The sequence below is a fragment of the Aricia agestis genome, chromosome 8 (assembly GCF_905147365.1).
Source record: "Aricia agestis chromosome 8, ilAriAges1.1, whole genome shotgun sequence".
NCBI classification, from domain to species: domain Eukaryota; kingdom Metazoa; phylum Arthropoda; class Insecta; order Lepidoptera; family Lycaenidae; genus Aricia; species Aricia agestis.
The window spans coordinates 3,913,639-3,938,444 of NC_056413.1; the positions used below are offsets into that span (position 1 = coordinate 3,913,639).

Consider the following 24,806-nt stretch of genomic DNA (forward strand, 5'->3'; position numbering starts at 1 on the left):
TATTGGCAATCGATATTTTTATAATATGATTAAACTACAGTAACTAGCAAAGGGCAAAAATAAAACATCAATTATGTAGTGTATAATTTATTGCACTAGTAATAGTTTCTAATTCAGAAACGGCTTGTAATCATCCTGTAAAATAAAAAAGAAATGAATTAATATTTATATTTAATTATTCTTTTCACCACTTCCTGATAAGGCTATCTACCAATTAACTTGAAAGATGAAGTATGGAGAATCTGTCAAAAAAGTTGTGAATAGCCAATTAGGCACTTTATCAGAAAGTGGTGAAACAGGCCCTAACTCTTCACTGACGGAATCTGTGTCTGATACGATTCTAAACCATTCGACAGACAGACAAAACATTATGTAATTATGAAGTAAACGTAACTCTATACACAGTGTTTTTATTTGTAAGATAGCTGTTGAACAGAAAGAAAGAAAGAAAAATAAAGGCCTATGGGGGATTTTGTATGGACCCCGTCCTCACCCTTCAACAGTCATGGGATGCATCTCGATTTGTTCACTGGGACCCAAAAAAGTCTTAAGTACCAGTGTCAGTTTCAAAATCAATGGGGCTTATTAAAAAAATAAACTTTTCTCCAAAAAAAAAGGTGTTTATTTTTGAACAAAAAAATACTTTTTTCTACAAACATAAATCATATCAGGGTTCCATAGTCAACAAGGAATCCTTAAAGTTTCGGTCTGTCCGTCCGTCTGTGTGTCTGTCTGTCTGTCCGCGGTTTTTCTCAGAGGCTATAGGTCCTACAAAATTGTAATTCGGCTGGTATGCATATTATCTTAATGATGGCGACAAAATGGTATGTAAAATCTTTTTTTTTATGGTACCTTCCCATACACATCAAGCAGGGGTGATTTTTTTACGCGTTCATCCTATCGTGTGGGATGTCGTAACGGGTCGGCGTCGGGTACGTTTGTAAAAAATATTATTCAGAGTATCCAAAGATCATTTTCCGATTTAGGGATCCACTTGTGAAATATGAAGTTTTAAAGTGGAAAAAATCGTCAGAGTCCAGTCCACCCCCCACATCCATTAGCTCATTCCACTAGCTCAAATTGTTTTAGCTCAGGTTTCAGGCTCAGGTTTAGCTGTTTAGCTCAGGTTGCTTCTGGAAATGTGGAAAAATTCGCGGGAGTAGGAGATATTATGCTGACTTAAAAGGAAAGCTATCACGGCTAAGAAAACTTCTTAAATAATTGAGTAATAGTCGATCAACTTAAAAAATGTATTCGAAGAAGTATAAAGAAACTTTTCGTTCAAACTCTTTTGAACGTAACTGAGATGGTATTGTTGGTAGTGAAAAACACGTTACAAATGTAGATTCATTGATGATACAAAAATTATCAAAAACTAGCGGTACTACAGAGCACTATATTGCGCGTGACCCGATACGTACTGTGCTGGTTTTTAATTTCATGTACAAACAAATGACGATTTAATTGAAGACAATAATATTAATATGATCTCTATATTTTAACACTATTTGCACATTAAGGAAATGCGTATGTAAAAGAGAAAAAATAAAATAAAAACAATATATTATTATAAAATATAAGGCCGCGTCACCATCAAACATGGCGTCGCATCGTTACCGTGCCACGATACGTCAGGGTGACGGCGTCGTGTCATGGCACGATGACGGCGTCGTGTCATGGCACGATGACGACGTCGCGTCAAGTTTGATGGAATTGCACTGTAACCCCACATATTTGACAGATGTCGCCATAGTAAAAAATTCTCTATTCTAGTAGATCTTTCGAATAACACCTGTTTCTGCTCTGTTGGTTGGTGGGGACGTTTCTTCTCATAGTCCTTTATTTGGTACTAATTGTATGATTTAGACGTGAGAGAGCCGTGCTTCGGCACGAATGGGCCGGCTTGACCGGAGAAATACCACGTTCTCACAGAAAACCGGCGTGAAACAGCGCTTGCATTATGTTTCGCTGAGTGAGTGAGTTTACCGGATGCCCAATCCCCTACCCTATTCCCTTCCCTACCCTTCCCTATTCCCTTCCCTTCCCATCCCTACCCTCCCATATTACCCTATTCCCTCTTAAAAGGCCGGCAACGCACCGGCAGCTCTTCTGATGCTGCGAGTGTCCATGGGCGACGAAAGTTGCTTTTCATCAGGTGACCCGTTTGCTCGTTTGCCTCCTTATTTCATAAAAAAATGTGCGCAACTCAAAATAAAAAACGAACAAAATCAGTACAGCGGTTGAAGCGTGAACAGTCAACAGACAGACCGACAGACAGATACTAGTGTGGCTAGCATTATCAAAGATATACGAACCTGATTATAAAACCACCACTTCCTTTTATTATTATTGTCATCCGACGGTGAATTCGGAACCAACTGTTGAATAGTAGGCGCTCGGTCACTTATTTTGACATGGTCAAAGTCACTCTGGAAAAAAACCGCACAAGTTTACACCTGACAACGTTTAACCTGTAGGTCCCTTGGGTCATGATTCATAATGGAAAAGCATAATCCAATGAGTTTCTAAAATACTAGAGTAGCAATGTCTTACAAAAGATTCTCAGAAATGCGTAACCACTTTTTTGTTCAAAAGACAATGTCAAGTCATAATATATTCGTTATGTCATTATGTATGTGAGATATGCCTGCAGGCATCTTCGAAGTGGCAACGCGTCGCTACCGTAAACTTCCAATCTAGTTACGTTAGTAACATAGAATATCATTGGCATAATCAATATAAGTGATGTCTATTTTATTGTAGAAGTAGTCTTTAGTATGTATTGATTCCTAGGCCGTTGACAGACCAACGTCATTTGGTCGGATCATGTCAATAAAATGTTAATTATTGTGATCTGTCAGCTGAGTTTGACGTAACGCGACCAAACTACGTAGGTCCCCCATCTGCCTAGAAATCAACTTCTCTTATAGTAACTACTATCAGAGAAATTGATTCGTAGGTGGACTTTGTTACTTGGTTGGGACTTGGGTTAATATGCAGCCAAGCCAGGGATACACGATTGTCTTGACATAACCCGACCAAAAAGCGTGGGTCTGCTATAATAGATTACCATTAATTTCTATGACGATACCTATTATATCAGTGATGCTTTTTTTGCGTATAATAATAATATTATGCTTCAAGAACTACGAATAATAAAAACTACAAGAATCTAGCATTCTTGTCAAAAGTTTAGGGAAGTAACTCACTCTAGTATTCAAATAGTCGAGGAGTCGTTGTGGTGGTACATCATACTTTTTTCTTTCTTCTGACCTGGATCCTGGATTTATAAGTACTGGTACCGGTTTCAATTTTGCGGCCCTTAGTACGTTTCCTCTTTTTGGTATGGGCTGTTCCTGAAAGATTGGATATTCTTATGTTTATATACTTACCCAAACCAAAATCGTTTCTTCAGGAAAAAAAATATGGACATGCTTTTCAGAATACTAAATCTCTGAACTGACTGGAATGTTTGAGATAGTTTGAAATGTTATTTTTATGTAAATTGTTTATTTTTCTTTCTGTTGTTGTTGGCTACTATACTTACACCTGTACACTTTTAAACTTTCACATAGAACGGCCCTCGCCTAATTTGGGGGATCGTTTTTTGTCAAAATGCTAGTAAAGATTATTAATACAAATATTAACTATTTGTATTGATTCTCGCATTAATTCAATATCTCAAACAACTATGTTTAATTTTAATTTAATGCTATGTATAATTATTATAATTACTTATGTTTTTCGAAAATTTGTATTGTTCAATGCAATTAACTGTATTTTTAATTTTTAATAATTTTTTTTTTATGAAATAAGGGGGCAAACAAGCAAACGGGTCACCTGATGGAAAGCAACATCCGTCGCCCATGGACACTCGCAGCATCAGAAGAGCTGCAAGTGCATTGCCGGCCTTTTAAGAGGGAAATGGGGTAATAGGGGAGGGAAGGGAAGGGAACAGGGGAAGGTAGGGTGGGGAAATAGGTTAGGGGATTGGGCCTCCGGTAAACTCACTCACTCGGCGAAACACAGCGCAAGCGCTGTTTCACGCCGGTTTTCTATGAGAACGTGGTATTTCTCCGGTCGAGCCGGCCCTTTCGTGCCGAAGCATGGCTCTCCCACGTTTAGTAGTAATTTAATTTAGTTTTACTTAGTTTAAAATATTGTTTATTATTTAATGTATGTTGAGGCCGAATGTAACTAGTTATTGTATAGCTGGCTGTAATTTTTTATTAATCATGAATTAATGCATTTAGTGATACAAAACTGTATTTGGTCCTTAAATAAATAAATAAATAAACTTGTTATTAACTATAAAATTGTTCAACAACGGGAATAATTCCCGAATTATTCGGGATATAAAAAAAAATCAGGAACGTATATCCATTTTTTGGGAAAATAAGTAAGTTAAGATAAAGCCCGCTTTTAAAAATCTAGCGCTCTTATTTTAGTGTAAAAAACTTACTCTAGCATTTGAAAACTCTACAATTTTGTCTGAATTTACGTTGATTTTTCCTATGCCTTCTTCCTTTGATTTATCGAATTTTATTTCTTCCTGCTTTTTAGCGGGTTCGTCATCAGCCAAAATTATAATATATTTCTGAAAATATAAAATAATGATATTGGTTAAAAATAATAATAGTAGATTTAAAACCTAGTTTAAAACATATTTTATTTATTACTACATGTTTCTCTATAATATTTGACGTCAAACTATCACGTCAATTTTTCGGTATGAAACTATTAAATATACCTACATATTATAATATTATATCGTTTACTAGAATTCAACGTCTCTTACGGCCGTTCCCAATATTTGATCTATCTCTGGTTTTGCCCTACTAGAGATAGGAATAGCTCACAATTGACATAAACTATATGTCTCTAATGTCTTATGTGAGCTATTCATATCTCTAGTAGGGCAAAACCAGTGATAGATCAAATATTGGGAACGGCCGTAAGTCCCTCATACTAAATTTCATCAAAATATGTTCTTTGGTTCGAACATAGATAAGGACGTGTCTAGCAGATAGTAAATTTTTTATAGGGCATAAAGTTGTGACTTACGGAATGTACAGGTATAAGTTTTTTATCGATATTTCTTATTCCCATGTCATTGTAGTCTTTCTGAAATCATAATATAATTAAATAGCGTAGCGTGGCTTATTCACCTTTTTTATTTAAAAAAAAGTGGAAAATAATAATTGCTACCATGATTGCTCTGTCTATATAACAAAATCTGTATGTCTACTGTACTACTGTACTCGGCGAAACATGGCGGTAGCGGTCATGGACCTTATGGTATATTATATAATATTTGAGAATAAAATTGACCTCTCATAAAGACACAGATTATTACAGATTCATCGGAAAACCTCTTGGTAACACTTAGAATGATAATCTCCAACTTTTATGAGTTCGAAGTGATATGCTTCATATTCAGCTCACATCGAGTATGCAAAATACGTGGACTGATTTGCTTGCGTACCCTGCAGCCCAGCCGACATATCTCGACTAACATAATAAAGCCAAATAAAGTTATGAAAGTAGCCCGCATCCTTCTATTTTAGATGTTTATCCTGGCATGCGGGTTACATGCGCGCGGCCAGGCTTCCCTTCCCATCTCTACCCTCCCCTATTACTCTATTCCCTCTTAAAAGGCCGACAACGCAGCTGCAGCTCTTCTGATGCTGCGAGTGTCCATGGGCGACGGAAGTTGCTTTCCATCAGGTGACCCGTTTGCTCGTTTGCCCCCTTATTTCATAAAAAAGGAGCATGTTGTCACCCGCATGCGGACCAGATCCGGGCGCAAGTGACAATACGCAGCACGCATGACAGGAAAAACGCCCTCAGGAAGAAAATTACTAACTTAAATAAAACACTGTGAAATTCTGGAACTGTCACCTGCAGGATTTCTAGACCAATACGACCTGCAAACCTTGAAGAGAGCGTATTCCATCTTAAAAGGCCGGCAACGCACCTGCAGCACTTGTAATGTTTCGAGTGATTATGGGCGATGTTAGTTGCTTTCCATCAGGTGACCCGTTTGCTCGTTTGCCCCCTTCTTTTGTAAAAAAAATACTTACCCTAGTATTTGGAAATTTAGATCTCATGACACCTTCATTTTCCTCCATAAACATTGCACCCAGTACGTATACTTTTTTCGAATTTTTTGGTTTTGGCTTTTTTTGTGGCTGCAGAACATAATATGGAATATTATTAAGAAATTAAAGATGCATTGGAAAAATATATGTATGTACTATCAGAGAAGTTGATTCCTATGCAAATCGGGGACCTAAGTAGTTTGGTTGCGTTACGTCAAACCCAGTCGACAGATCACAATTAACATTGAATTGACATATTCGACCAAATAACGTTGGTCTGTCAATTGCATAGGAATCAACTTCCTCGATGGTACATCATCTTTGACGCCACGTAACGATGGCTTTAATTAGGAAGATGCATATACTTATACTACTTAATATTGCGCTTGCAAGCTATTCTTTGCAACTTCGGTCACAAGAAAGAAAATCCCGCAAAAGCCATGGTTAATTTATTTATTTCTTTATTAGACTCGCCAACAGCAAAACACAGAAATACATTTAGACTTAAAACTTAAACTAAAACATGCACTTATGTGTAAGCCAATTATAGGCGTGTACGGCATTCATTAGAACAGTAGATATATTATTTATTAAATGTAATAATGATTACTTGATATGAGTTTTAATTTTCGAAAGCAGAAGTTTGAGTATTATAATTGGTTAATTTGGTTTTTAAACTCTTACAGGAATCATTAAAAATATCTAAGTCTCTTACAGATGTGCAAGCTAGGTTGTAATCAGAACAGATATTAGATAAGGGAGAGTATTTTAGGATGTTTGTTTTGCTTTTAGGAGTGTAGAATAATTTGGTAATTGGATAACGAGGATAGTGATACGGGACATTTAATTTTATACAACGAAGTAGGTTGTCGCAGTTAATAATTCCGGATAATATCTTTTTTAAGAAAATTATATTAGTTATCATTCGGCGATTACTAAGTGTCAATATTTTAAAGTGTTTTAAGCGTAAATCATAAGTAGCACGATGAGAAATACCAGGAGAGTGAAACGCGAGATGTCTCGTGAATGCACGTTGGACATTTTCTACGCGCATGGAGTGGGAAATATATCGAGAGCTCCAAACTACTGATGAAAACTCCAAATGGCTACGAACTAATGAGTTATATAGAATAATTTTAGGCTTAATACTTAAAAATCCTGTAGTGTTTCTTTTAAGAAATCCTAACATTCTATACGCTTTTTTGACACACATATCTATGTGTGACTTGAAATTGAGCTTGGAGTCAAAAACCACGCCCAGGTCTCGAATCTCTGTAACCTGTTTAAGTACGGCAGAGTTTATAGCATAAGTTGCGGTTACATTATTTTGTTCACGTTTTCGTGTAAATTTAAGATAAAATGACTTTTTAGCATTTAGAACCATACCGTTACTACAGCACCAGTAATATATACTATTTAAATCTTGCTGAATAAGATCAGCATCCAGTGCGCAGGTTACCTTCTGTATATTTTAAGATCATCAGCAAATAGACTGAACTCACTATTGTGTATGGCATCTGAGAGATCGTTTATAAAAGCTAAAAAAAGTACTGGACCAAGGTGGGAGCCCTGAGGTACACCAGAAATTGCTGTGTAATCGTCAGACATAAAACCATTAACAACAACATATAAAAGTCTCTTTGCTAGGTATGATCTAAACCATTCTAAAAGAGATCCTCCAATGCCATATCTTTTTAACTTTTTTAACAGCCGGGCATGACAAACCTTGTCGAAGGCACTAGAAAAGTCCATATAAATTGTGTCTACTTCCCGACCACTGTCTATTTCATTGCACAAGTAAGTTTTAAATGTTACCAAGTTAGTTTCCACTGAGTAGCCTTTTCTAAACCCGTGTTGGTGGATGGAAAGATTTTTTTCTAACTGATGCGTGATTAGAGGGCAAATTATAGACTCAAATAATTTAGGGATACACGAAATGATTGCAATAGGCCTATAATTACTAACATCATTGCTATCGCCTTTTTTTAAAATGGGAATTATCTTGGTTCTTTTCCAAATCTCCGGGAATATTCCGTCCCGCAATGATCTGTTAAAAATAATTGTTAGAGGATGTGATAGGGCAGAACTACAACGCTTTACAAAGACAGGGGGAATTCCATCTGCGCCAGCACCTTTTCGTATGTCAAGTTTCTTAATTGCTCGTGAAACCTGGTTCTCGGTAATATAAATGTTGTTTAATGATAATGTACCATCAAAAGTTAAATCTGTATCATTGTCTAAGACAGTGTTAGAAAATACGGACGAAAATTTATCAGCAAACATTTGGGCAATTTCGGTACCATTTGTTGCTATCGTGTCGCCATTATTCATGACTGTCGGTATAGTGGTGTTACCCTTCCGTTTATCTTTAATAAAACCCCAAAAGCTTTTCGGGTTAGCAGAAATGTTGTATTCTATTCTCTTTTTATAATTTAGAAGACACTGTTCACTTAATTTGTGGGCACGTTCGCGCAATATTTCATATTCAAGACCGTCACGCGGATTGTTATATTTCCGAAATCTATTTCTAATTTTATTTTTTTCATAGAGCAATTTTATAAGAGAACTACTGAACCAGGCAGGAAATTTTGTAGATTTGGGTTTTAGTAACGGCACGAAAGAATCAATAGCACTTTGTATATGTTGGTAAAGAAGATCAGTCATTGCACTAACATTAGGACAGTTAGCAAATGAATTATTCCAATCAATATTCTTTAAGTAAGCAATAATCTCACTGTAATCCGCTCTAAAAAAGTTATGGCGACGATTGCAATGTGGTTTTAGGAATTGAGGAGAATGATTTGATAGGGAAACGCAAATAGGGGGATGCTTGGGATCAATTTTACTTAGTGAATTAACAGATTTATATACATTTATACCATGACAGTTTGATAAAATAAGATCCAAAATTCTGTTATCCACATTTAACACGTCATTGTATTGATAAACATTATTCATTGACATAAAATCGATAAGTGCTAAACCCAGCTTACAATCATAGTTTAAAGGACTACATGGACCAACAATATTTTGCTTAGACCACTTAACAAAACCCAGGTTAAAATCACCTAATATTATTACTTGATCTGATTGATCGATCACAGAGGTTGCACTCTCAAAAAAAGATGTCAGAACCTCCAAAGAGACGGGAGGTGGTAGATACACAGCGCAAATAGATATTTTCTTAGCAACATTATGAATTTTGACTGTGATTGTTATCCAAAGATCTTCAGCAGTACTCTCCCAATTTATTTGTCTAACCGAAGGAATAGCTTTGGATACCGCGATTAAAACACCTCCACCGTCTTTTTTGGAACTGGTTGTGCATGAACGATCTTTTCTGTAAACAAAGTACCTTTCGTCTATAAGTTCTGCACTAGATATATTACAGGTTAGCCAGGTTTCGGTGAATACAATCAAGTCATAATTACTAATCGAAATATTTCTTAATACATCATCAGTTTTGGTACGCAGACCTCTAGTATTCTGGTAGTATATATCTAACGACATTTTAAAGAAAGGTGTACTATAATATCATTGTAAAAATTTGGTAATGTAGGTTAAACAATTAATTTTAAACTATCTTCGTCTCTTATGAATAACACTTTACTTTGTTCGTTTTTTCTTGCAAAAATCCTACCATCTCTAACCCAGATAAATTTAAAGCCTGCTTCTTTTGTTTTCAGTCGAGCAGCTGCATGTAAGTGTTTATTTGAAGGGGTGAGATGCTCAGATACAAAAACAGGAATCTTGCATCCACCTATTCCCAAATGTTCAGAGTTTAACTTATCCACGTTTTTTTTATTAAATTTCATGACTGCAGCCAATATTTCATCGCGTCGTCGTTGACTGGAGAGTTTGACAATAACGGAGCGTGGACGGTCAGAGTTTTTATTGTGCTTAGCTATACGAGTCACATGGAGAATGTCCTTGTCTTCAATAGGAGATTCAATAATTCTGCCCAATTGTTCTATTGTCTTGACTAGATTTTCTGAATGATGTTCCGGTATGCCATTTATTTCGAGATTCGGTGAACGCATGATTTGTTCAATGTTGTTCACCTTTTCCGTCAAGGTTTTAACCTGCTGAGATAAACCTTCATTTTTCGTAACAAGTCCTGCGATAATTTTGTTTTTTTCATTTACAGATTGGAGAAGATCATCGTACTGCTTACTAAGAAATGTTAATGACTCATGAAATCCTGTAATTTGCTGAGAAATATTCGCAAGTTGCTCCGAGACCAGTTTTTGTATGGTGGATGTCATCTCCTGTTTAATCATATTGCGTAAACCTTCCTCATTAACTGAACTCGGTTTGTTCTTTGGTCGCATTGTTATATTCTCCACCTCACGAACATTGTCGTCGTCTGATGTCATAATGTTGGTACGGTTCTGCATTCGTATAGGAGTGTTTGAGTTATCAGACTTTGGCAATTGACTTTGACACTCAAAACACTTCCAACTCTTCTTATACTCGGATGACATAGTAGAAAATATTTTCATAGTCATATTTGCACAAAACAAGTCGTACAATTTTTTTGAAAAAAATTAATGTATTATAAATTAGTATAAATTGGTTCACGTGGTCTCCTCAATATCTCTGTCAATTTTCATTAAAATCGGTCAACCGGTCACGCTTACCGCCTCTAAAATGACTGATTGATTCATTCATTCATCAAAATTCTGGTTTCTTTTACTATATTACAATCACCGACTATAACAAGAGCACTGAGTGGGCTTGAGAGCTGCAACTTACAGCGTGCGAGCCTTTATAGTAGCTGCTGTTCTTGATTCAAAGGATATTAAAGCTTTTAGAAACAAAGCACGTCAACAGGTATCAATTTTCAAGCTTTGCTGTGCAAATTTGGAATCTCGCTAAACTGAACTGATTTAGCTTATTAATAATTAGTGATTTTAACTGTATAATTGGAAAATTAGTGAAAAAAAAGTTTAATGGCGCACTTTCATTGGTCGATGCGGGGTGCGGGAGATTTCTGAAACGCATGCTACAGGGCCCGCATTCGGGGAACCGTTTACATCAGTCGATAGAGCCCGCATGTCTTTCAACTATAACAAGCACTTGTGACCGACCGATGAATTTAATTGGTCGATATCACGGTCGGTATAAAGCACGCGGGAAATCCCCGCAGGCGGTGTAACGAACACGTATCGACTTGTAACTTTCATTAGTTGTTATCTCGGCTGCGGGGACTGCCCGCATGCTGTATACCGAACAAGTTAACGACCAATGAAAATGAAGAAAATGATTAGAAAACTTACGCTACAAGATGCAGTATTGCCATAGGAGTCAGGCTGACAATTATTAATAAGAAAATTTTGACTCGGATTATAAACAATATCGCTTTTGAAATTCAAATAGTTTTCGTCGCTTGAATCTTTGTTTACTTTCTTTAAATATTTCTTCCCGGGGGCCTGAAATAATTTTAGAATTACCGTGTTAAGTTTTTTAAATCATAATAATTACTCCCGCACCGGTTTTGGTGACGATGGTCGGTTTCATTGAAAGCAGTCCAGCTACGCAGGAGTAATTTTATAGTGCCCAGGGGGGTGAGCCAAAATCTTTTCGTTTTTGCTTCGTTATAGAATCGCCGATGAAAATGTATGAAATTGACATAAGCGTTCGTTAATATGACGTTGACGTTCGACTCGTCTAATGTCAAATCCATACATTTTGATCGGCGATTCTATAACGAAGCGAAAACGAAAAAGTTTCGGCTAAATGGCCAGGTGTGTGCACAGTACACAAGAGCACTCTCTATTCCTTTACTCCTATAACCCAGTGCGACGGACGACCGACACAACTAGCAAGAGATCAGGTGCAGGATCGACTTTTTACAATTGCATCTACCTCGCTATTTCTGCATCACTCCGAGTTTTGGCTAGAAGAAAATGCCACGTGGCATTAAACTTGCCTTTGCACCACTATGTGAAAGAAAGTTTTAATAAAAATATCCATAGTAAAAAAGTTTCGGTTTGACGACCTGAAATTACGAGCTACATGTAAAATTGTAATCTAAAACTCAAAGGTGACTGACTGATTGACATAGTGATCTATCAACGCACAGCCCATACCACTGGACGGATCGGGCTGAAATTTGGCATGCAGGTAGATGTTATGACGTAGGCATCCGCTAAGAAAGGATTTTGATAAATTCCATCCCCAAGGGGTTCAAATAGGGGATGAAAGTTTGTATATAATAATACTTCTTAACGCGAGCGAAGTCGCGGGCAAAAGCTCATAATTTCATAAATTTGTATTTGATTATGTAATATTAAACAAGTATTAGATACATAATACACCTTAATCAAGTTTCCATACTAAACAAGACCTTGTTTCTGAAGATGTTCAGAATTTCTGCGCTTCTTTGAAACAATCTATTATAGAAGTTTAATGTAGAAACAAAGTAAGTACTTTTTGTTACATTGCAGACGTTCGGAGTTTATTAGCTGGCTTATTTGTTGGGAGCTATACCCCTTTCAGAGTAGTATGACTTGTTTATCAAGATCTCGGCCTAGTAGGACGAGTTTATGTGACGTGTAAATTCTTAAATTTTTGATGGGAAATCTCGTCCAATGTAATTTTTTATAAGATTAAGGGGCTGTTTCACCACTTCCTGATTAGTGCCGGATTCCGGATAGGCTATCCACCACGTAACTTGACAGATAGAGTATGGAGAATCTGTCAAATAAGTTGTGGATAGCCTCCCCGGCACTTATCAGGAAGTGGTGAAACAGGCTCTTAATTGTATTTGAAAAATTGTTATGAAAGTGTCCTCAAATCATTATCAGGTTCTGTTGTGATTTTTTTGGATGTTTAACGTTATATTTAGTGCGTGGTCTACTTTTATCTGTGTCATAACATAAAAATTGCTCCAGTAGTTCGTGAGACAAGCCCTTTCAAATATTTTTTCCCGTTTTTTCCACGTTTTCCTCTGTTTCTTCGCTTCTATTGGTCTTAGCGTGATAATATAGAGCTTATAGCCTTCCTCGATAAACGAGCTATGTAACACTGAAAGAATGTTTCAAGTCGGACCAGTTGTTCCTGAGATTAGCGCGTTCAATCAAACAAACTCCTCAGCTTTATAATATTAGTAACTAGTATGTATTATAGATGACTCCCATCTAGCCCTCTTGGGCTTGATAAAATATAGGCAACCAATTCTACTAAGCCAATTTTTTTTAATTTACCTCATCTCCACCATCTTCGTCACTATCATAATCACGACGTGACCTTCGGAATCCTGTGTTAATAATCCTTTCGTTGTTACCGATGCTGAAAAATTAAAAAAAAAAAAATTAGTTCTTATTGCAATTTTTGTTTTCATAGCTTTGCGTTATAAGTTTAAGAAAATCATCTCAGATTGCCTGTTTCTCTATACTCTCTGTCAAGTACCCACTTACTGATAAGTGCCTAACCGGCACTTATCAGTAAGTGGTGAAACAGGCCCTTAATCTTTTATGATGTGAATTTGCCTAGCAATCAAAACCTGAGCAAAAGTCTTTTATCAGAAACACCAAATTAGTACATTCTCATATCAACGCTCCCTAAATAAATAGCGTTAATTGACTCTTGGGCAGAACTACACAATTTGGTCGGACATCAACCCCATAACCTAACCTAAATGCATGCTGTTTGCCATCTGCCTAATAATCAATTTTCTCTGATCGTACTTGTTAAGGTGCTCCCTTACCGGGAGCATGCGCTTATAATGTAACGTTACATAGCCAAGCATAACATCAGTGAGGGAGGAGAACCGAGCATTACAATGCGCACCTTGTAATGATACAGTGTGTAATATCTTGATACAACAACATCAACTAACTATGGAATGCTCAACATTACATTACTCGCGAATGCTCGTCAGTCAGGGAGGTTGTATTATAATGTAATGCTCGAAGTCGAATCTTTAATGTTACAATACACGTAAATGCCCATCGGTCAAGGAAGTATTTTTGTAATGTAATGCTCAAAAACGAATCTATAATGTTACATTACACGTGAATGCTCGTGGTAAGGGAACACCTTTTAACACAACTTGCCTAACTCCTATAGACTTGATATTTCCGTATACTCTCGCGCCATCTTCTAGCTCTTTATTAGGGTACCTGATGGCAGACCTCAAGGAGTCCATGTCTGGTCTGATCAGCGTGTGGCCTGGGAGTATATCTCTGGCCCGGGGAAGGTCACTCACGACGGAGGGGAGAACCACATGCCTGGATACCCCAATAGGATTGTTGAAGGTTTCCATCTGAAAATACTCTTATGGGGAACAAGCTGAACTGAAAAATTAAGAGCGTGCAAGAGCGCCCTTTATAAAGTTTACTTTGAAAGTAGTAAAGGTAAAAGTGTAACCTTTTAAAACTTTTGTATGGGAAAAGTCATGAAATCTTGGGTGCTTGTCCATACAAATCATAAAAAAATACTCTTTAAGCGCTGCTATTTTTACGGTGTTTTATATAAGTGTAAAGACCACAACCTAAGTTACTTTGTTTTGTTACGCCCAGCTGTTTATTATACTTTCAATGTTATTAAGTATCACCTTCCATATTTCGTCTGACAAAACTCGTCCAACCTATAATACCAGAGTTGACGAGAGGTGTATTAAGTCTTAACTGAATTTACGTCACAGCTTATGAGCTGTAACTTGTAAGCGAAACAAGCCAAAGCGACGCGTCTAATTTTATAAGCGAAATAAGCGAAAATGACTCGTCTAACTTTACAAGCGAGCTAAGCGCTTGTTACGAACAGCTTGTGATCACTTAAGCTTGAATTCCAGACACATTTATGTGCAAAATATTATTTTATGCTTCGCGATATTATGTCTACATAAAATAAACTCTCTTTTAGAGATACTAGGTATATTATGCGGCCCGCAGCTCCGTTGTGTTTGCGTCAAAATTCATTTTTCGAGCGGGAACCGTAAATTTATAGTAAAGTATCTCAACACCAACTTTTAGCAAAATCAGTTTAGCAGTTTGGGCGTAAAGAGGTAACAGATACACAGACAGACATTTTTACATTTTTAATACACACCTTAAAGTATTAAAAAAAAATTGTGTCACTCTGTATATTTATTTCCAACTAGATGACGCCCGCAACTTTGTTGCGCCAAAATTCGTTTGTCGCGCGGGAACCGTACATTTTTCCGGTTAAAGGTATCCTATGTCCTTTCTCGGAACTCAAAGTATCTCCATGCCAAATTTCAGCAAAATCGGTTCAGCGGTTCGCGCGTGAAGAGGTAACAGACAGACAGACAGACAGGCGGACAGACAGACACACTTTCGCATTTAAAATATTAGTATGGATTCAATTGAAATATCATTAAATATTTTAATGATATTTCAATTGAAATAATATAATTAAATATACAGTGTGTAACAAAAATAAGTGATAATACTTTAGGGTTTGTACGTGTTCCTTGTAGAGAGTTCACTGTGAAAGTAGCAGCTCTGAAAGACGAATAATTTTTTTCACTTTTGTATGGGCAAGGGCCCGAGCGTCACGAGTTTCCCCATACAAAGGTGAAAAAAAATTTTGGTCTTTCAGCGCTGCTTCTTTCACAGTGAACTCTCTACAAGGAACATGTACACACCCTAAAGTATTATCACTTATTTTTGTTACACCCTGTATAGATGTGAACCATACAGTGTCGATGAATGTGTTGTGTAGATTTTTTTTACAATGCAAAATGCAATTATTAGGTAGATAATAATTATGTGATTATATGTTATAGGTAATATTTACCGGCTTATAGTCCGGCTGCCGCAACCAGCTCGACCCCTCACATTGCAGAAAAAACTGAAACATTGATAATCCACTTCAAAGTACTTCTTCCGCCTAGTCGTGTTTTTGACAGAAATATTATTATTATAAGTAAAGCTTAATTCAAAAATTGCAAAATTAAACAAAAAAATATTCGTAATGCGGGCAATCATGCTGATGTAAAAACGTGACGGTGCCTTGAGATCATTGGGTAAATCAAAATTTCCAATGACTAGGGTGCATTTTCATGTGAGTTAGTAATTTTTATCATAAGGGTAATTTTTCCTGTCATGCGTGTTGTTAGCATGAGTCGTGAGTCGTGACAGAAGAAAATATGATAGAATGCGTGCTACATTTATACAGATCAGATCCGCGCGCAGGAGATGACAGGAAAAGCGCTCTAAATATAGCTAGCCGAAAGTCATAGCTACGGATGTATGGCAAATGACCATAGCACGTTTGATCATGGGTCAATTCAGACCGCAAGGCGACGCGTAGATGCATTTCTAAATTTGCATGGATATGACAGATTTGCAAGACGTCTCGCGCAATTGAAAACTGTCAATTCAGTACAACTTTAAAAGTGCATCTATGCGTCGCGTTGCAGTCTGACTTAACCATAATAATCGTCCAAATGCGTGACCAATCAACAATGCTATTAAATGGATAGATTTCTGTAAAAATAAAACAATTTTAAACAGAAAAAAGTACTTTTACCTGTTAATTGAATAAAAAATTTAGGGCGGGTTGCACCAGAGGCGTGGTTAAAGTTAAAGTTAAACTTAAGGCTAAATTTAACTTTAACTTTAACCTTAACTTTGACCGGAGAAATTGAAAGATGTCTGTTGCGTTTATTTTTTTATTTAAGCTACAGGTCACGGGATTGAGAGTATAAAAATTTTATTATCCGTAAAAATCAACAGGAAAATTTTTTCTTATAACAACACAGTAAATTTTCACGAAAAAATGTCGATTTAAGTGGGGATGAGCGATTATAGTTATAGTTAAATATGGCGTCCTTTACCAGAGATTTGACATTTTGCACTGTTGTTATAGTTAAAGTTATAGTTAAAATTATAGTTATAGTTAAAGTAAGTTGGTGCAACCCACCCTTATAGTTCTTGCATACGATTTAAGGTGATATTGCAGCGTAGAAGGAATTGTTCGCATGCATACTGCTCGCAGACTGAGCATACACAAAAACCATCCAACCAACCAACAAAATCTTACAGTTAATCTCCGATGGAATAAGAATAATTATTATTCTATTGCCTATTAATTGTACCCTAATTCTAATACGTTAAACTACATTAGAGCGGTTTCGTTCCTGGTTCGGTCGAGCCTGTTCCTTACTAATCCACAACATGAAATACTCATGTTCACATGAAACTTGGTGTTTTAAAGTTATCAAACATTATTTTGTACTTTCATAGGACTGAATAGGGATGACGACAACGTCAAAGATTAGCTGATTTTTTAGATAAAATAAAGACACAGCAACAATAAGTATTCTGGAAATTTCAGCTTCTTAATTTTATGTTTTTTTTTTTTTTTGTAATGAGCCTTCAAAGACAGTCAAGTCGATTTTTTTTAATAAAAATATCTTAACTTTTGTATACCATTAGATAATTTATGGAATTTATTACAATTTTTCTTAAAAGACCACTTTCATAAATGCAATATTTAACATAGCTGTCGAAAAAGTCTTCCCGCGATGCGTACTTAAACAAGCTAGGCGTGACGTCATAGTTACCTGACATGTTGTATGGAGCGTTTTAGGAAGGTCTATTAATTTATGTGAGTTTTTAATTTGTTATATCTTTGAGAGTTTTTAGCTGTCAGACTCCGATTATTCTATTTTTGAATTGGCTGTAATCTATATATATAAAACTCAAAGGTGATTGACATAGTTATCAACGCACAGCCCAAACCACTGGACCGATCGGGCTGAAATTTGGCATGCAGGTAGATGTTATGACGTAGGCATCCGCTAAGAAAGGATTTTGATAAATTCCAACTCCAAGGGGTTAAAATAGGGGATGAAAGTTTGTATGTATATAATAATCATTCATAACGCGAGCGAAGCCGCGGACAAAAGCTCGTGTTGAATAAACACAGAAGAATTGGGGTATCGGCGGCCATTTCCGAGCTGATTAACGTCACTATTGTTCCACGAACTTCAATCTCTGCCTCTTTGTGCCGAAGATTCTTCAGGTTTCATAACATGAAAAGTATTTAATTTCTAGAAAGAATAAATTCTTTATCGATATTAAGTTCAGTTCACAGCATTGTTAAATTTCGGGACTTCCGACGCATACAGTATTCATACCTTCAGGTATGTTCACTAAATAAAGGTATGTTCTATCAGATGATACGCGCTTAACGCGCGTTTAACAACTTTTAAGCTATGGCATAGCTTTAATTGCGAGCGCTGAGCGCGGCGACCGAATCAAAAAATTCCGTAACGAAAACCAACTAACATTCGTCTAATGTAGTTTCAGTTTGCAGACTTCATCTCACACCGAGCTCGGGGTTCGGAGTGTGGTGCTCGCCGCACCGATCGGCACAACGGTGCGGCGGTCGGTGTGACGTTGCCAGACTTCGGCACGGTGTTTGTGTGCGTGAGACTAGACGTAGGTATGCAAATTATAATTCCCTAAGTTGATAAAAAATGCTATGCAATAGCTTTACCGCGGCAGTCCCCGAGTGCCACACGTATTTTGATAAATTTTATCCCCCGTATAAGACTGTAATTTTTACACGTTTCTTGCAAAATCTATACGCAAGAAGTTAGCTTTCTTGCTTTTTGGGCGAAATTTAGCCAATAAATTTACAATAAGTACAATAATTATAGTAAAATGTTATAAGCAAAAGTTGAGATGGCTTACGGTTATAAGAAGTTTGACAACGTGCGTCTTCATCCCGCGCTGGTGTTGTAATTAGACGAATAATGAAACTTAGCCGGCGTGAAATTGAATTTCATTTCTGATTGAATAACTCTTATAACTCGATAAGAAAGTATCAGTGGCTTGAATTTATTCATGCGTTAGATTACTTACTCGATAAGGTATCCTAATTTAATGCAAAGTCAGCAGTCGATCCAGTCGTTTTCCTGTAAAACTTTAAAATTTATGTGTATTGAAAAACGAACCCTGTTGTGTGTTTAAACTTTAAAATTTATGTTTATTGAAAAACGAACTGGATCGAACAAGGTGCGATCGTAATGTTGCACTACTTAAGTTTAGTTGTAGTAATATATTGTTACGTGCTAGGGTTCGAATAATTTGAAGAGAAAGACCTGTTGACTCTTTTGAAGACTTTAATCACTAGCACTAGGTCTAGCATAAAGCACTAGGAACAAACACTAAGCACTTACACTGTCCTAGATCATAGCCAAGTCGTAGGTTTCAATTGTATCACATCTTGATTACTAAATTTCACTCTGAAGTCTCCTCGAAGATAGCTCAAACTGAACTGATTCCTGGCTCGCCTCCCTGCGGCTATCTATATGGGACGAGGCGAGCCCCAGACTGTTCCAGAAAGTTCCTTTCTAGTACGTACCCGACTCTTAGAGGTGTCTGGAATTCTAACGCCTAATCTAGTATCGAGTAAGGGTTTTATTGTTGTCTTTTGTTCTCCAAGTAGTTCCACTGGTCGACGCAAGATGGCGCTGTGTGTTCGTAATATTCTGGCACGTTTAACTTTTAGCTTGTATTATTATAAGACAGAATTTAATGATACAAGATAACGCCCGTAGCTTCATTGCGCCAGGGACGGTTTTTATAATGTTCACCGGGTCATTTTTTTAAGTTTAGATATAACAATTCCAACCCATGAGACGAGACACCTAGGACCTAGGTACAGATAGATTTTTTTTATGAAACCTTCTTTCACGACGAAATTTCTATGTGATTAGTGAGTCGTCTACTGGTTCTGAATATATTATTCAGGTTAGTTTAAACCCCCGGTGAATATGTCCCGTCTAGTCAACATAAATGGAAAATGAGACGTATGTCACCAGCATATACTGCAGGAAATGTACGGTCACGGACACATCAAATGTCACATAACTTGAATCTTAATACCAAGCATTACAGTCCAAACGTAGTGCTTGTAACATGTCCCGTGGCATTTTGTGGGCAAATAAATTCGGTCACTTTTAACGAACAGCCTAAATTGAAGAGCGTTCGCGTTATGCAAATAAGGTTGGTTTGCACCAGAGGGGTGGTTAAAGTTAAAGTTATGGTCAAAGTTATGGTTATAGTTAAGGCTAATTTAACTTTAGCCTTAACTTTGATCACAGAATTTGACAGAAGACGTTGCTGGTCCGACAAGTATTTATAAGAACGTGGGCGGGGGCGCTGCTGGTAAAGGAGAACTGTCAAAAATGGCGTTTTTGTATGATGACAGCGTTAGTTCCTTTTTTCGCCACGTGCATTTAAAGCCTTGTCGAGCTCTATGGTTAAGGTTAAATATGGCGTCTTGATGGCGTCCATTTTTAACTGTAACCAAAGTTTTGACATTTTGCATTGTAGTTAAAGTTATAGTTAAAGTTACAGTTATAGTTAAAATAAGTTGGTGAAACCCTGCAATAAAGTACCCAGTTTTTAGACTGTTTTGTGTCTTTTTTATTCTGTGACTTTTTCCATTCCAAAAACTGGGTAGTTTAGTTTTTGGAGTAAAAACTAAAACGGCTATCCTCATTCTCTTGGAGCCCATTCACAACTAATACGAGTTTTGAGGCATACTGTAGTCAAATTGTAATATTTTAAAATTCATAACAAGATTGTTCTGCTTTCTTGTAGTAATTATTATAATTATTATTACTGTCGTAGTAAAATCTTCACTTAAGTGCTATAAGTATATGCCATTGATATCAAACTCATAGTTAAATACCATCTTTAGACGAGAAAAGGAATATCGGCATTGTGAGTCAACGGTAATTTAAAATACATCGCAGGCGGAATCAAGCCGAACTTCCGCCGCGGAAATTCAGCATAGTGTGTTTAGACACTAAAGCCCGTATTTAGAGGATACACCAAGTATTTGTAAAATCTATTGCTGTCTGATGTCTCCCTAACCTCAAGCCTCCCCCCCACAGAGCGCTATTATAGAGACGACTACAGCATTGAAAATTCTGAACCGAAAATCAACAATTCGTTCGATTTCGTCTCCAAAGCTTATCCGATTTAAGTACTTTTTTCATAAAAAATTAAAGCTAGGCTTGAGCTGTGTTTCTGTGTTTTTTTTTTGTATAATCTAGCCAAATTTGTTTTCTGAATCTTTGAATACATAACATAACAGCGGAAAATCAGGCCATTTTTTGGGTTTTCAACGTTCATATCTTTTTTAAGAAAACATAGGGACATGCTAATAGTGGCCATAATTATTCAGGAAACAAATTATAACTCTACCATGACTCTACTGGCATTATCCAGGGAGGAAACAGGGGACAACGTTTGTATGGAAAAATGGCCCTAGTGTCTCCTCTTAAGACAGGTGTATATATATATATATATATATATATACAGGGTGTAACAAAAATAAGTGATAATACTTTAGGGTGTGTACGTGTTCCTTGTAGAGAGTTCACTGTGAAAGTAGCAGCGCTGAAAGACCAATTTTTTTTTTCACTTTTGTATGGGGAAACTCGTGACGCTCGGACCCTTGCCCATACAAAAGTGAAAAAATATTTTCGTCTTTCAGAGCTGCTACTTTCTCAGTGAACTTTCTACAAGGAACACGTACACACCCTAAAGTATTATCACTTATTTTTGTTACACACTGTATATACTTCAGTATCATCTCACTATCATCAGTATAGCGTTAATGGCCCTTTTCTAACCGCGAATAGACCATAGTCTATAGTCTTTAATAGAAATTGGTAGCTTTATTTCCGACCCGTATTGGTTTGTACCAAATGTACAAACACATGTTTGTACAAACTGTATTGTTACAGTCAAAGCGATAAATAACACGAAACTTCCCGAAATATACAATCACCGTAATAAAATATTGCTCATCATAAAATATTGTTTGCGCTGAAATTAAATGGCCCGTTCTGTTTGGCTACGGCCTTTATCATTATGATTTATAATTATTATACTAGTTCATCATCATCAGCTTGTTCGTCCACTGCTGAGGTCTTCACCAGCAAACGCTAACTTTGGGCAGCTCTCATCCATCGACCATCTTCTTTATCCTACGTCCTACGTTTGCCTAATAGTGGTTCAATATACTCGTTGTTGACTGTAATTGCCCATCCTTCTTAATAACCAAAGTCCTTGGGACTCAAATTATATCTCATGGACACTCGCAGCTCTTCTGATGTTGCGAGTGTCCATGGGCGACGGAAGTTTCTTTCCATCAGGTGACCCGTTTGCTCGTTTGCCCCCTTATTTCATAAAAAAAATGTATACGAGTACCTTTCATCAATAAAATTATTCATGTAGCACGAGAACACAACGCAATAAAGTACACAATATCTCTAGATAGGTACCTATAGTTCTAGTTATAAACTTAATCTTATTATTAGTAACTAGATAACTCGTAAACTTTGTATCACTTCCCTCCTACAATATCAACCATCTCTGGACGTCCATAAATTACCCAACATGATGAATAAGACCAAAATTACCCACTGGGTTCAGCCATTCTCGAGTTTGGATTAGAATAACAAAATTCAAAATTTATTTTTATTTATACAGACACCTTCTACATTCTTTATACATTTTCATCAATCTCTAAAATCGTAATCCCAAACATATTCAGCACGATCACCTTATTATGTCGTGTTTGTATGGAATCAGTAACTCTAAACTTCTGATCCATTTTCCAATTTCAAGAAACTTCTTAAGTGTGGGGGATTCGCGGCTCTGTAAATCACGTTTTCAGCTCAGGGCATGATAAATAATTGCTAAGTGCTTTTTGGAATCTTTATTTAAAAAAAGGGCCGCGCATAAGTTTAAGACCGCTCTCAAATTTAGGGCTTCTCATTAAATAAATTGTGTTGGAGTAAGTTTACATTTCAAAATGTAAACTTACTTAGTCGATGCAAAAGTGAAAGCTCATTTAAAATGTGTAAATTGCGTAGCTTTACAATTTAAATTATCATTTATATTTTGGAAACTAAAAAAGCGATTAAATTGTAGTTTCTGGATCAATTCATTGGCAAGTAGTCGTCCTGAAACAAAATGTTTATGATGAGTTATAATTATTATGGACATATTTGGACATATTTCAGGTGCCAGGAAATAATAGTTTTCGTTTCAAAATAGTGTCGGTTTGCAACACTATTTGCGGGTAACAACCAGTTAACCATAAAATAATTATTACAAAAATTTGTTTAGAAACCTCTTATTTGATAGGATTCGGACTGGATCCAAACTAGAATTAATGTTGAAAGACCACATGAGCCCATAGAACTTAACAATTCATCATATATAACAATTTTATGTGACTTTTATGCAGCGAACAGAAACTCATTTAGGTCTGAATGATTGAATGCTGAAAAATGAAAAACGCTCCGGGCGATACTTGGAGCTTTTGTGTGGGGAAATGCGAGAGGAATTTTCCTTGGAATATAATTTTGGAGATTTAATACGAGACCTATGCGATCTTCTCAAGTCTATATTGAATCCATTTTGTGCAAACTCTATCTTGAAAACGTAGATTTTTCCACAATTTTTGTTTATTATCCTGCACATAATATCGCGTAAAAATGTTGTACTACACCAACGGCCGTTCCCAATATTTGATCTATCTCTGGTTTTGCCCTACTAGAGATAGGAATAGCTCACAATTGACATATTAGCTCACATTAAAATATATGTCTCTAATGTCTAACGGCCGTTCCCAATATTTGATCTATCTCTGGTTTTGCCCTACTAGAGATAGGAATAGCTCACTACATGGGGAACTCACATGGGGAAACTCGTGACGCTCGGACCCTTGCCCATACAAAAGTGAAAAAATATTTTCGTCTTTCAGAGCTGCTACTTTCTCAGTGAACTTTCTACAAGGAACACGTACACATCCTAAAGTATTATCACTTATTTTTGTTACACACTGTATATACTTCAGTATCATCTCACTATCATCAGTATAGCGTTAATGGCCCTTTTCTAACCGCGAATAGACCATAGTCTATAGTCTTTAATAGAAATTGGTAGCTTTATTTCCGACCCGTATTGATACAATACAGTCAAAGCGATAAATAACACGAAACTTCAAGAAATATACAATCACCGTAATAAAATATTGCTCATCATAAAATATTGTTTGCGCTGAAATTAAATGGCCCGTTCTGTTTGGCTACGGCCTTTATCATTATGATTTATAATTATTATACTAGTTCATCATCATCAGCTTGTTCGTCCACTGCTGAGGTCTTCACCAGCAAACGCTAACTATACCTTGGGCAGCCCTCATCCATCGACCATCTTCTTTATCCTACGTCCTACGTTTGCCTAATAGTGGTTCAATATACCTACTCGTTGTTGACTGTAATTGCCCATCCTTCTTAATAACCAAAGTCCTTTTTTTAAAAAGAAAATGTCCCATGTCCGTGTTGGGACTCAAATTATATCTCATGGACACTCGCATCTCTTCTGATGCTGCGAGTGTCCATGGGCGACAGAAGTTTCTTTCCATCAGGTGACCCGTTTGCTCGTTTGCCCCCTTATTTTATAAAAAAAATGTATACGAGTACCTTTCATCAATAAAATTATTCATGTAGCACGAGAACACAACGCAATAAAGTACACAATATCTCTAGATAGTTTTTTTTTTATGAAATAAGGGGGCAAACGAGCAAACGGGTCACCTGATGGAAAGCAACTTCCGTCGCCCATGGACACTCGCAGCATCAGAAGAGCTGCAAGTGCGTTGCCGGCCTTTTAAGAGGGTAATAGAGGAGGGTAG

The 24,806-nt window shown here is 36.7% G+C and overlaps 2 protein-coding genes across 7 annotated transcripts; both read right to left on the reverse strand.

Moving 5' to 3' along the window:
• Positions 1–69: 69 nt before the first annotated feature.
• On the reverse strand, positions 70–18,879 carry LOC121729223. 6 transcript variants are annotated; one of them, XM_042117660.1, is made up of 11 exons: positions 18,773–18,879; positions 15,867–15,920; positions 14,240–14,370; positions 13,310–13,394; positions 11,381–11,533; positions 6,084–6,191; positions 5,065–5,124; positions 4,463–4,597; positions 3,210–3,356; positions 2,316–2,429; positions 70–135 (listed from the first exon to the last, which is right to left on the reverse strand). In XM_042117660.1, exons 1-11 carry the CDS (start codon positions 18,803–18,805, stop codon positions 109–111), a joined length of 1,047 nt encoding a protein of 348 aa, XP_041973594.1. In that variant the 5' UTR covers positions 18,806–18,879; the 3' UTR covers positions 70–108. The 6 variants fall into 6 exon arrangements, with proteins under 6 accessions (XP_041973594.1, XP_041973593.1, XP_041973592.1 ...); XM_042117659.1 differs by having other exon boundaries at positions 14,228–14,370; XM_042117658.1 differs by having other exon boundaries at positions 14,162–14,370.
• LOC121729227 lies at positions 9,039–10,619 on the reverse strand. The gene has a single exon (XM_042117673.1). The coding sequence runs from the start codon at positions 10,607–10,609 to the stop codon at positions 9,662–9,664; it is 948 nt and encodes a 315-aa protein (XP_041973607.1). The 5' UTR covers positions 10,610–10,619; the 3' UTR covers positions 9,039–9,661.
• Positions 18,880–24,806: the final 5,927 nt, after the last annotated feature.